The sequence below is a fragment of the Spea bombifrons genome, chromosome 2 (genome assembly GCF_027358695.1).
Source record: "Spea bombifrons isolate aSpeBom1 chromosome 2, aSpeBom1.2.pri, whole genome shotgun sequence".
Lineage (NCBI taxonomy): Eukaryota > Metazoa > Chordata > Amphibia > Anura > Pelobatidae > Spea > Spea bombifrons.
The window spans coordinates 37,609,751-37,624,252 of record NC_071088.1 but is presented as its reverse complement, the minus strand read 5'-3'; the positions used below and the strand labels follow the sequence as shown (position 1 = coordinate 37,624,252).

General features: G+C 36.9%; 1 protein-coding gene across 4 annotated transcripts in view; it reads left to right on the top strand.

Annotated features, from left to right (window-relative positions):
* Positions 1-7,563, top strand: part of TRIM33 (tripartite motif containing 33) — a 61,219-nt gene extending 53,656 nt beyond the window's left edge. For 2 of the 4 annotated variants that reach the window (XM_053457554.1, XM_053457555.1), the window contains exons 14-20: positions 28-184; positions 932-1,278; positions 1,796-1,919; positions 3,327-3,401; positions 4,555-4,707; positions 6,778-6,828; positions 6,908-7,563. In XM_053457554.1, the coding sequence (XP_053313529.1) occupies positions 28-184; positions 932-1,278; positions 1,796-1,919; positions 3,327-3,401; positions 4,555-4,707; positions 6,778-6,828; positions 6,908-7,120 (1,120 nt within the window). In that variant the 3' untranslated portion in view covers positions 7,121-7,563. The remainder of the gene's footprint in view (positions 1-27; positions 185-931; positions 1,279-1,795; positions 1,920-3,326; positions 3,402-4,554; positions 4,708-6,777; positions 6,829-6,907) is intronic. The other 2 variants (XM_053457557.1, XM_053457556.1) reach the window with 1 other exon arrangement.
* The last annotated feature ends 6,939 nt before the right edge of the window (positions 7,564-14,502 follow it).

The following is a 14,502-nucleotide window of genomic DNA, read 5'->3' as shown; positions in this document are numbered from 1 at the left end:
TTTTTAATAGTATTTTAATTTCTACAGTTGTGGTTCCAGTGGTAGAACAATCGAAAGAAATGCTGCCTTTAAGTCAGACCCGGTAAAAGTTAAACAAGAGCCTGGAACAGAGGAGGAAGTTTGTAGTTTCTCAGGGACTGTAAAGCAAGAGAAAGCTGAAGATGGTCGACGAAGCGCCTGCATGGTAATTACATTTATACAAGAACCACAAGCATGGGAAATATGCCATTTTATCATTTTGACTCGCTGTGCTAGGTTTGTTCTTTAGTGCTGTTGAGTAAAGCTGCACAAGTAGTTTCTCATTGTTAGTCAAGTAAGGGTGTTTAGTCAACAAAATGGAAGCCCTTTTTGCTACCGTTTTAAACCAGTAACTCCTAAATGATTCAGTGGGCCAAATATACGTAAAGCGACTTAATGGGAAAGTCTCATCAGAAAAATAAATAATTTCATTCATTTTGTATCAATGAGCATCCTTTATCTGCACACTTAAAGGTTTGTCATTGTCAGTCATGTGATGTTTTCCTTAAACACCGCACCAATTCTTTACGGCAATGCTAATGAAATCTGTTCTGCCATAGACTTTTATTATGCGAGGTGCCTGTGTTTGGCTAGCATGTTGAACTAAGATAACTAAGAACACATATGGCTAATGTGCAGTTGTCCAAAAACATTATATTGTGCTAAAACTAGGAATGATATATATATTTTTTAAAGGCTTTAATGCTATTTTTATCTAATACTAATATAAAATTGTTTTATATAATATGTTATAATGTTATAATAAATAACATCAACTGACTTTGATATCATGTTAGTGGTATATTTCATGATATTAGATTAAGCAGTGGTTTCAGAACCTTAGCTGATATTGTGAAAATGTTAACTGGGTGGTGGTAGTTGGTTAACTTACACTCCGTGTTGCCGTTACTAGCTGAGCAGCCCAGAGAGTAGTCTGACGCCGCCTCTCACCACGAACCTGCATCTCGAAAGTGACCTGGAAGCCCTGGCCAATATGGAGAACCATGTAAAAGCAGAGCCAAATAGCACAAACAGAAGCTGTGAGCAGTCGTCCCACACTAGCCTTGTTAATGGGAAGTCGCCTGCCAGGAGCTCCATGCATCGGTCACCAAGAGGAGGTGAAGGGACAAATAAAGAGGACGATCCAAATGAAGACTGGTGTGCCGTGTGCCAAAACGGAGGAGACCTCTTATGTTGTGAAAAGTGCCCTAAAGTCTTTCACCTCACTTGTCATGTACCAACGCTCCTTAGCTTTCCTAGGTAAGTGCGTTGATGAGAATGGCTTACGACTTTATTACGTTTATTATAACATCCAAATGTGCTACAGTATTTAATGATGTATGCAAATTAACGCTAGTTAAAGTTGGGAGTTAACTACCTTGAGATGCTGTGCACTGATCAGAATCTTTATGACTTCTCTATTATATGGCAGGACTTATTGTACTTGCATTTTAGTATTTTATATGCTATAAATTGTGAAGTAAATTACTATTTATTGATGTATATTGTCCATATTCTGTAGCGCTGCGCAGTAGGTTAACGGAACATGACATTTAGTGTATCGTATAGTTTGAATTAAAGAACTCTTAATAGTTTAACATTAAGAAATATTTATGTATATAAATATATATATATATTTTTTATTATTACTATTTTTTATTGCAAATTATTAGCATTGACCAACAAAATATTTCCAGTTTGGGTCGTAGTCACAATGTTAACCAATGCAATTTTTACAAACTGTAAAAATGTTTCCCATTTTTATTTTTGTCATCAGTGGTGAATGGATCTGCACATTCTGTCGAGACTTGAACAAGCCAGAAGTTGAATATGATTGTGATAATTCTCAGCACAGTAAAAAAGGGAAAACTGTACAAGGGTTAAATCCTGTGGACCAAATGGTAAGTGAACAGTGATGCTTTTTCCCCCTCTTACCTTTATCAGGAGAAACTTGCAGCAACACTACTCCCAGGTCAATACGTTTTATTCAAACAGCATAGGGTATGCTAACTGCTTGATCCAGCGCTTGACCTGTTTTGCCCTCAATACATTATTATACATTAGGATAAAGAACTTATGTGCTCGTATGAGAAATATGGCAGTTAATAGTGTACCATATGTCATTAGTTTGAATAAACTTTGGTAGTGCAGAAGTTGTATTGTCTTTTTCTCATTGGATGTTAGAGATCCAGAGCGCCTGCTCTTAAGCCCTTCAGGGTGCCTGTCTGCAGCACATACAGCCTTGCTGGGCATTTGTACAGTACAGTGTATATTGTGATAAAATGTCATGGATTTATTACTTCTGCTTTGGCCTCTTATTCCAATGTTTAATTGTTTCTTTGAAATAGACTTGAGATTGTGAGGAAAAAAATTTACCTTAAACAAGAGCAAAAATAGTACTTAAAACTTGGCTGTTGGCTAATTTACATCCACAACACCTCTGAACCTCAGCAAACAAAGAATTTGCAAAGTAGTTTGATTTCTCATGTCTACAGTGTGAATGTAGAGCTTGTGAACCATTTTGTTGATCAAGCTACAGAATTTCCTATAGCCACCATAGGCTTTTGAGAAAATAGTTACATTGTGTTTCCGCATAGGGTTATTAAGGTTGAGCAGCCTGGCTATCATTCTATATTATCCTCCTTTAAATTAACCTGTTTAATCATACTAGCAGAACGGACAAAAAGCTAGGGAAAAAACACCTTTTTCCAGTGAATCTCACTGAGCATTTTAGCTGGGTGGGCCAGAGTTTTGCTCTAAGCAAGAATGAGCCCTGGACCTGTGGCTCAGGCCTGGGGTTGTCAAGACTGGCGAGGAGAAAGCTGGCGAGCTGGAGCAAGTAGGCTTAGAGTACTCCTCCACCTTAGCTTTAAGCTGTTTGAGTTCTTCTGGTGTCGATCAAGTCCAGATCAGCTCTGTTATACCTTGAGAAGCTGAACCTGGAGTTTGATCTCTTGAAATCTGGTGATTCAAGAAACTCACACTATGATAGCATTGTTAGCTAGACCACAAGTCACTAGATAATCAACCATAGACTGTGTGAGGTTTAACTATAGAATGCGTTTACAAACTATATGATTTTGAATGCCCATCACAAGCAATTTTTGGTGTGAATGTTGAAAAGGACTCTTGCTGGTATCGGAATAGGATGGATAAGGTTCTGGTCTTGCTAAATTAGGATAAAAAAAAAAATACACAACGTGTACTTGCTTTTCAGTTACTATTTTTTAAACTTTTTTGTTGTTGTTAGGATTGGTTTATTTGCCAGGGCCTCTAATCTTTGTTTTTTTTTGTTTAACCTGCAAAAGAAATGTGAACGACTTCTTCTTTATCTTTACTGCCACGAGCTGAGCATTGAATTTCAAGAACCAGTACCCATCTCGGTAAGTTGATTCAGTGGGTTATAAGATTGGCGCCTTCTGTATCAACGAGGTTGAGTTTGATCGGCTTGCCTTTTTTCATTATTTCAACCTAAATTTCCATGTTAGTATGTAATTTGTGCACAGGTAATCACACTGACTGGTGATCTAATTACAAGCAAAGCTTTTAGATTTCCTTTTCCTATATTATGTGTATCCTAATATATTGTCTGCTTGGCTCTACCAAAGTGCGGTTTGTGACAGCAGCAGAGAACTTGCTATTACATCTTCCATTCTCAATTGGTTTAAAATAAGTGAGAACCAGTGTGGTATTAAATCCATCCAATGTTGTACTGTAGATTAATGTGACAAGCGAGTTACTTTGTTGACCGCACACACGGACTTGGTCAATAGCTTATAAGGCATGGCTGTAGACCTCTAGGACTGCAAACAGATTGAGAAATCCTTTGTATCAGAGATGAAAAAGATTAATTTAATACATTTTTAATTGAACGGTGTGTACCTTTTATCTCATTTCGCCAGTTTGTGCATATTAAACAGTTCTTTAAAATGAAAAAAAATTATATATCACATTAATTCATGTGCTTTCGTATCATGGAACAGGAAGCTTTTGCTTCCATAGTGACCATAGCTAGATGCTGGAGGGAAGCGCGTTTCCTTGGAAGCTGCCTATGTATTGCTCAATGTTTGGTGAAATGTATTTTTTCAATAATAATTTCAACCACGAAAACCTTTAATAAAATGTATGATTAAAAAGGTTTTGGTTTGAACATTTTTCTTCTTCTCATGGTAACTACTGTAGTCGTACTGCAAAGTGGATCATTTCACAAGATCCTTTGAGAGCGTTACTTTCCAAAGCGGAAGAAGAAGCATAGCACAGCATTTTAACCAATACATTTATCTGACCTTTACATGGTTCCAATTAAGCCACAAAATAGTAGCTGCCTATTGACAGCCTGTCTCCGTACATATCCATTTTATCGTTTGAGGGAAAGGGGGTCTTGGCGCAGTAGACTACTGGGCCTCAGGGCATATGTTCGCTGTGGCTCCATGTCTATAAACTTTTTATGGTTGCGAATATTGGCTTAATCCGTTCTTTCTGATTTTCTGTTCCTTTTCATGATCTTTTAAAATGTGTTTTCTTTTTTGTCTTCAGATACCAAACTACTATAAAATAATAAAGAAGCCGATGGATCTGTCTACAGTAAAAAAGAAGCTACAAAAGAAGCACTCACAACACTACCAGACGCCTGAAGACTTTGTGGCAGACGTCCGGCTCATATTTAAGAACTGTGAAAGGTTCAATGAAGTATGTTGGCCTTTTTGATTTTCTGGGGCTAGATGAATGCAGTTAGCTTTTAGGGTGTTCAATGCATTGTATTGTCATACGAGTTGTATATTATGTTGTGGTTTCACACCTTTAACTCTTATTGCTTCTGCCTTGTGTCAAGATTAACAACATAATTACCAACCTGGATTATGAATGGCAGTTACTGATGCTATTTTACACCTATTTGCAAACACTGTATTAAGCCTCTCCACAAAGAGCAGAAGCAAATGAGTTTCAAAATATGTTTTGTGAATCATATTGTAGTGAATGATTGCAATCCCCTAAACATACTTTCCTCAAAACAGTTAGAAGCCACAAATATGTATGTATATGCACACGTACATGCATAACTAATGTACACACTTCTGAAAATTTTCTTATCTTGTTTGATATCAGTATTTAATGGCCTTGCTCTGTGCTGCTTCCTTTAAATCCCTCTGTATGCGGATGGCTGTACTATAAGTTGCACAAATCTTTTTACTTTTTAGCAAAATATACAGATGGCAAATTGCACTAAAGACAATGTTCTAGGGTTTATTCACTAAAGGAAAAGTTGACAGGAGAGTTGTTCTGTCACCAACCCTTTGACTTTCTGTTGGCCTTGCGTGATAAGCATAGTTGTATCAGTGATAAGTCTCCTCATCCATTGAAATACAGAGGCATCTCAGACCTTTACCAGTGCCACTTATCACGAATGGTGGAGTGAGGTATATCCAACCACAACTCTCCAATTAATAAACCCTATAGTCTCTGTAGCCTGTTCATGCCGAAACCAAGTGTGTAAAGTTATTTTGTTATAATGGCTCTTGCTATTGAATATTTACTATATCACAGTAGCCCAACGTTTGTGAATTGATTATACACATGACACATTTTATTCAGAATTAATGCAAGCATGGCCATTCTGATATATTGTTAAAGTGATCGTTGGGTAGCACCAGTTTTAATTAAATTACAGTTGGCTAATATTTAATATCATATTTATTGTTACCTATGCATGGTAGATTTCCTGTGGCAATCCCCCACCCCACATATGAAGAAGTTGGGTACAAATGGTTGCTAGGGCTTGGTAATGTTAAGGGAGTGGGGATAAATCCTCAGTTTATCAAAAAATGGGCCAGTTTTCTCCTAATATTCAGATCTTCTTCACAAATACTGGACTTTAAGCAGTCATCATAATTTAATCTAAAGAGTTGTCTTAAGAAAAAAAAATTGTCGTTCTGTTTTATACCTTGTCAATACAGGGAATAATCTTGTTTTATCGTGTTATGATGTTATCCAAAGAGATGACGAGATCTATGCCAAATTCAGGAGCAAAGCAGAACACTTAATGAGGCAGAAAATAATAATTCACGGGAATCCAGAGAACAGAGCACGAAAGGTTTAGACCTCTGTATTGAAATGTTAGGAACTGTGCTGACCTGCCATTACCCCTTTCTGATGACTAACTTAAATAGAGCATTCAGTGGAAGGATGACACCTTATGGGTTGCATCTGAATCTGCCAGCTTCATTAATAAAATAAATCTAGCTTGTTTAGGTAACATACCAATAATCTTTTGTCGCTGGCAGTAACTCAAGTTTAGTGACCATTAGACAATAGACTGTTAAACATCAATATCGCTTAAAATTACTACATGAAGTAGCAGAATTTTTTTTTTCAATTTTTGACTCCAATACCACATGCATTGTGTGCTCCATTTCTCTTAGAAAAGAGTCCAGTTCTGTCCTGCTATAGCAAGACATTTATGACTCACAACTGAATGTTAAACATGGAATTCTGGATCTAGTCCATTTTTGCTCCCCTTAGACGATTCGTGGAGTATTTCCACAGTTGACATTTGGACTGCTTACATGCTGTCTGTGTCATTCAGTTCTGCTGCACCATTCTAAAAATGTTATTGTTTGATTGTGGATAGATTTTTAAAAATTTCATACAATCCGGTCATAACTATTTACTTTTGTTATGGCCTCGTTTTATCCTAGAACCCTACTTATAAAGCTTAGAAAATTGAATTTCACTTTTGTTTGACTCTGGTGTCCTTTTTAGATGATGAAAGTTGTTCAAGTTTATGCAGAAACACAAGAGATTAATCTGCAGGTAAGCTTCCCAAACCATGCTAAGTTGACAAAAGTCTATGCACAACCCAAGGTGAATCTTGTTTTTGTTTCTTCAACAGAATGACTCTGAAGTGGCCCAAGCAGGAAAGGCTGTTGGATTATACTTTGAAAGTAAACTCCCAGAAATCTACCCTGACAGAACCTTCCAAGCATTGCCAGAATTTGAACCAGAGGAGGACGATGGCGAAATAACAGAGGATTCAGACGAGGATTTTGTACAGCCACGAAGGAAACGTCTAAAGTCAGATGAAAGACCAGTGCATATAAAGTGATCTGGAAGCACAGAACTTATAAATATTTTGTGTAGAAAAGAGGAAACTAGTTTGTGTTCCCGGAATATTGTCACAACTACGCTGGCAATCTTCATGGAGAAGCTGGCAACTTTTAGACAGTATTAGACCAACAAATCTTTGTACAGAAAATATGAACATTCTTTTAACGAAGTGGAGGACACTTACTGTCACTTTGTTTTTTTTGTTTTGTTTTTTTTTTTGTTATTTTTTTTTATTTTTAGTCTTCATGGGCTTTTGGCCCTTGGAACAATCTACTTGTATTTTCAGTTGGGCTTTTGTGAATGTTATAGCCAATTTATTTTGGTTTGGTATCCTCAGCCGTTCTTTGTACAGATATCTAAGTGGACTTGGTGGTTGTGTTGCTTGTTACTCAATTTCTTTCAAGAAGATTGGACCAGTACATGCGGTTTACTGTAACAAAATATTCTCTTCCCAGCGTCGGACTGCTTTGTAGCTTGAATGTGGAAAAATGGAAAGAAACATGGTACACGTTTGAGTGCTTTTGAATGAATTGAAATACCTTTTTCAAAATCGCTCATTTCCTATTTTTTTTTTTTATTTTGAGATTTTATCGAGTGATTAGCTGAGTGGTTCATCCTTCAGGGTTCTAATATATATATATATATATATATATATATATATATATATATATATATATATATATATATATATATATATATATATATATATATATATATATATATATATATAATTATAATTTTGAGGGAAACAGTTTAACTTGATTACATGAACTTTTTTGTTATGTATATATGAGGAAGCTTCCTAGTGTCCGTAAAATCATATTGCATTATTTCAGACAACAGACTTGTCCACCTTTGCTGTTGTCTTGCATCCAAGATAAGGACAAAATAAATGAAAGTACTGGTTTAAATATTGTTGATTATTTTTTTTTTTATCCTGTTTTATGCCAGTTATAAATTAATGTTATTAGTATATAAGAGGATCATGGAGTCTCTACCAGTCTTCCTTTTTTATTTGATTTTGTTTTTGAAATGTTCAATTGTTTTGCTATGCTCACTGTGTCTTACTTGTACATAGTTCGTAACCTGCCAACAAGGTGGCTGCGTTTTCTGTACTGTTTTTACGCAAGTGTGTATTATGGATGTTTGTTTTTTGTTGGGTATCTTATATTTAAAACGGACTGCGACCACTACCAGACTGTCTAATACCACTTTTATAATGAACTGTCTGCTAGAAGGAGCCTAGAAAATCCGTTCCTCATTCTACTGAAATTGCACTTACACCCTCCATTCCCATGTGTAATAATGTGTTCTTAGTTTTCCCATAATCCAGTGAGACATTTGAAGATTTGTTCAAATCCACAGATATCTATTTTTTAATCTTCATTTTCATATCAAAATACAGACATTTTAATCTAAGCAGTAATGTATTTGGTTCAATATTCACCTGTGTTCTATATGACTTTACCATATTTAATAGTGATCTCTGTAATTACCAATAAGTTTGAAGGGAATCATTTGTTACAGTTGCTGCATGCTCTTTTCAATGCCCATTCTACCTATTTTACTTTTAAATAGTAAATGCCCAGTGAATGCCTTGTTTAAAGGTAAATAAACCTATGTTTTTATGTTGATTTCAATTTAATATTTCTTGTGAGGTGGTGTCCGTGAACAAAAGACCATGTGTACGTGTGTATATATATATATATATAATATACATATATACACACAATTTTTGGTAAAAGGTTCTTCTGAAATATGTATGCAAGAAAGTGTTAATAACCGTACAGTTTAGAGGACAAGCTAAAAATGTGTGCACACAAAATCTTAACGGGTCAAATGTAAGCTGTTTTTGGTACTTTACTTTTATTACTAAGCCCTTTCTGAATCGATTGGTTTCTAGCACCAATAATAGTCAATTATTGTCTTATTTTACAAACTTTAGAACTTGCTACCAACAAATATAAAATGAACTGTTGAATTATAAGATAGATAGTAAATTTATCATGACTAACGTTAATTGTTTATTTTTCTTATTTGTTGATGTTAAAATACTGTTTTACCCTGACAGCTTCAGGTTTATTTCTAATCTTATTTGTCATGTAGCCATCCCATTAATTGACTTTTATTAATCAGTAAAAATGAACCCATTCTAAAACAGTACCTAACCATATGCAAGGCTTTAATGTCTCTTACAGGCAAGATCTAGAGCATTGAGACATAACAAAATACTTGACAAAAACTGTATCATGATCAGGTAAAGATCTTTTATTTCTTGTTAGATTTTTTTTCCCGTCATCATGTAGTTTTGTCCTGATAAAATAGTATGTACCATAATTTAGACTACCTGTGCTTACCTGCTTACTCCACAATCTGTCCTGGTGATATGGGACACAGACATATGCATGGTGCCTCTATCTACCTTGTGAGTCATCACATTCTGTCAATTATGTTCCTATATCTTTTTTTAATGGTACGACATTCAACCTAATTTGAAACTCAGCATTACTGATATGTACTCAACCTTTACACCCTTTCTGCCAATGTTCCTATTAAATATTACCTCTCCCTCATTGCAAGCTGCCATACTAATAGTTTTTTGTCACAAAGTTTTCATTAGTATCTTTTGAGGCTAAAGTGTAGAACGTGCCTTTCAATTAAAGGAAAAAAAAGTGTTTTACTTAAAAGTGAGTACCTATAACATGTTAAGTATAATTAAAGACTGATATGAAAAATGTTTACTTATCCTAGAGACCGTCTTCGGTGGTATTTGTTGATGATTCTCTACAACCAGATGTTTCTATTAGATGTTTTGTGATAAGCTAATGTAAAATTCATATATATGTGCTTTGGTAAGTGTATTTCTAATATTTAGCATATGTATTCCCTGGAGTATTGTATAGAGTATGAAATCATATAATTCTTAAGTACTTTGCTTAGGCATTGTATAGAACATCTAAAAAAAATGGGCTGATTATGAATTATAAGATGTTCACAATATTGTATTAACACAGAAATAAGTCATAGGTGCCATTGTACGTAATGTTACTAAGGAATGCACATAGGAAGGTTGTTTTTGAGAATTTTTTTTTAAAATTTGTCTAATTACAATTTTGATTTCTGGGTATCTATTGTATGGTATATATGTAATATTTGAAAATTATTTACATTTGCCAGTGACAGAGACTCCTCCTGACTCAGGAAGAACCTTATATATTAAAGCATCTCCCCTATGTTTTTACTGCATTACCAGTTATGGAAAAGGAATCTTTCCCATCTTGATTTTGTTTTATGTGGTCCTTGAAGGAACCCAGGGATGGATGTGGACTTTTATATGGCCAGTTGTAACCTGGGTAGGGTAGAGAAGATGACGGCGACAATACCTGGGATACTAGGTGGAACCTGGAGGCTTTGGCAGCTACTGAAATGTGGGTGGCCGCATTGAGTTGCTGTACCGGTTATAGCAACTTGCATGTAGGTTGTGTTTGGCGCTCTGCCTGCTTGACATGTAAAAAGACCCTACAGGATCCCATTAGATCCCTTTGCTCATCATGCTTAAGGGCTGAAAATGCTTCAGATGCAATACATGAATTCATGGACAGTCCCAGTTTCTTTCTGTGAATGCTTGGCAATCTGCCCTGTTCCAGGAATGAGGTTACAAAAAAGAATCCTATATGTGAAAACATAACTTATAAGGATCGTCTTACCGTTCTTACGGTTGAGGCTATTGCCAATTTCTCCAAACCCTTGGATTGGAAGCTGTGAAGGGCTCATCGCAAGGCTATTTCCTCTGTTAAGCCCTATATTGCCACGTTCTCTATTGCATGGTCAAAACATGTACAGTATCTCTAAAAACTGAGTACACCCCCACATTTCCCCTCCCCGATCTCATGTGACTTGTTAGTCTTACAAGGTCTCGGGTGTGAATGAGGAGCAGGTGTGTTAAATTTGGTGTTATCGCTCTCATACTGGTCACTGGAAGTTCAACATGGCACCTCATGGTAAAGAACTCTGAGGATCTGAAAAAAAGATGTACATAAAGATGGCCTAGGCTATAAAAAGATTGCCAAAACCCTGCAACTGAGCTGCAGCACGCTGGGCAAGACCATACAGCGGTTTCACAGGACAGGTTCCACACGGAAAAGGCCTCGCCATGGTCGACCAAAGAAGTTGAGTGCACGTGCTCAGCGTTCTATCTAGAAGTTGTCTTTGGGAAATAGACGTATGAGTACTGCCAGCATTGCTGCAGAGGTTGAAGGGGTGGGGGGTCAGCCTGTCATTGTTTAGACCATATGCAGCACACTGCATCAAATTGGTCTGCGTGGCTGTCGTCCCAGAAGGAAGCCTCTTCTAAAGATGATGCACAAGAGCCTGCAAGCAGTTTACTGAAGACAAGTAGACTAAGGACATGGGCATGTTATCCTGATTGCACTAGATTGAGAGAAGGAGAATTAAGTACTCTGAATGTGACCTATTTTTTTGTTTTGCCTATGTGTCAAGTGCTACTATCCCAAGTTTTGGTGATTTATCTGAATTTTAAAACATTTGCTTGACCTGGTGTGTTTTCAGAAGAGGACCTTTTAGTTGATCATAGTGATTTTGAGTTTTTTCAACCTTGCAATGGACTGTTTTCATCTTCTGCAATCAGAACATCTGTACCTGGCATTGGAAGAGTTTGACAGTGATCTCTGACGATCTATGCTAGTCTGGGCATGTGCTCTGTCAATGTTAATACATGAAGCACTTGGCAGCACATGGCATGTGTTTCACCTTGGTATTGGAACTTGGTCCTTGATATCTTGATGGATACTTCCTTTGAGCTGTTGGAAGAGGCACACAGCCATGAGACTTCTAACTTCTTCATAGTTATTTCCTGATTTAGAAGTTAGTGAACCTCAGACTCTTAGAACTTTCTTTTTAAATCAGTCTACCTCCAGAATGACTACCTAAAGTGACATTGTTTTCAAGTTTCATCGTATACACCTTGCTACATTGTCCCCCAAACCAGTGTCCGAAAAGAACCACTATACATTGAAGATTTAGGAGACTTCTTCTAAAACCCAAAGTATGGCACTGTGAAGGGTAGACAAAAAGAGGAGAATGTGTCAACACCTATATTTGCTTGCTGGATTGTCTAAGCTATTGTGCAGACCTACAAGGCAGTTGGAAGAGAACCCCCTCAGAAGATGCGAGCCCAGCGGCAATGCCTTAAACAGGAAGAGCAGATGCTTCACCAGACCTGGCATGCAAGGCATTCTGGAAGCATTTCAGGCTAGATTTTGTCCTATGGTCAGGTGGTTTTTGGGAAGAAGGTTCTTCTGTCCTTGTGTTGAGTCGTCATCTTTATTTTCTTTTAAACTTTTTTAACAGGACACATACCAACGTATGCAGCTTTCACTCGGCACTATCTTGGATATATTCTCTCAAAAGGGAACCGGTTACTCAGTTATGCTTACCACCCACTGCAGGGCAGCATTTAACATGTGTAGGTCAGCAAAATGTGAACATGTTAGTGCTGATGCAGCAACCTTAGGTGGGGCAGACCTGCAAGCCCTCCCACAAACACAAAAAGACGGTCCACCCTAAAAACAGACAAATAATAATGGCCACAACCAGAAGCGCAAATGTGAGTTAAACATTCTCACATTTGATAATCTTTAACCAACTATCACTTTTGAAAACTTTCCAGAAAATATAAAAAATAATGACCAATAATCATAAAACCAAATTAAAGTAGCATTATCTTCATTAGTAAATCTTCTGAAATAAAAATAAAATTGCAGGTCAGCTAAGGCAAATTCTCTTAATATCCTGTGCATTCCAATATAATAGAATTGGAACAGGATCTTTATTTTTATGATAAACTAGACATAAAATATAGTACCTTGTAGGTTTTTTTTGCTATGGTATTGTAGAGTGCTTGGTTTGGCAGTCTAGTTTACAGCTTACTCATTACCTATATTTCGAAAACCTGTACTTTGCAGACCAAACTAGATTCTGCTATTTAGACAATTTGTTTTAGAAGTTGTACTTAGAGAGGGAATATAAACATGCATTAGATAGATTAATGTCTATCTTGAACCTGAGACCAGACCAAGGACATCAGGAAAACAGGCAGACTAGATGGGCCAAATGGTTCTTCTCTGCTGTTAAATTCCATAATTTTATCAATGCATTTGCTAGCAAATTGGCCTGTATAGATAAACTACACTATATGGACAAAAGTATTGGGACACTTGACATTACACCAACAGGGACTTTTATGACATAGCATTATAAATACGTAGACATTAATATGTAGTTGCCCCCCCCCCTTGCAGCTTTCACTCTTATGGGAAGGCTTTTCACAAGATTTTGGGGTGTGTCTGAGGGACTCTGTGCCCATTCATCCAGTAGCGCATTTGTGAGGTCAGGCACTGACGTTGGATGCCTGGCTTGCAATCTCCATTCCATTTTATCCCAAAGGTATTCAATAGGGTTGATATCTGGGCTCTGTGAGGGCCGGTCAAGTTATTTCACACCAAACACATCCAAACATGTCTTTATGGACTTTGCTTTGTGCACTGGGGCACAGTCATGCTGGAATAGAAAATGCCTTTCTCAAACAAAGTAAGAAGTATAGCCTTGTCCAATATTACTTGGTATGTGCCCTTCTAGAGGGGGACCAACTACATATTCATGTCTATGTATTTAGATGACATAAAAGTCTGATGTAATGGTCAAGTCCCCTGATACTTTTGTCCATATAGTTTAACTTGTCACACAAAGTATAATCAACTCCTGCAAAAACAGGGAAGGACATTTATTAGATAATATCCATTATTAATTACTTCTGGACCCTACAGACTTTCTATACTTGGCAAAGCTTTGTGTCACCCTTTGTCATCTATAGTCTAGTTGGCCACAATATAATTAACAGCTGTTCTTTTCTCACAACTACCATCTGTTTGTACCCTGCATAAACTGGAGGAATCAGAAGAACCAGACAGATGATGCAGATTAATACTTTAATATGGCGTGTTTTTGACTGTTTGAGAGGCACGTTGGATGAGGAGATTCAAAATTACATTTTAGCCTTGCCTACAAACAAAATGTTGGGGTATTCTCCCTTCTGACATTAGGACTTAGCATCAGGATTTTCTTGTGGCTACCTTCAGGGCCAAAGGAAAGCTCTCTAAATAGACGAATGCTAAGCTGATGCATAATAGACCAACGAAGGTGCTAAGCAGTAGCTCCTGTGAACAAAACAAACTTAGGTGTGGATTCAGTAATCAGGTCACGGTACGGGTAACGGCCAAGAGCAATGGTAAGGTTTTATGAAGTCACTGGTGCTTATGGGGTCGTTACTGAAATGCCCACCACAATGCCTGATGATCTCTA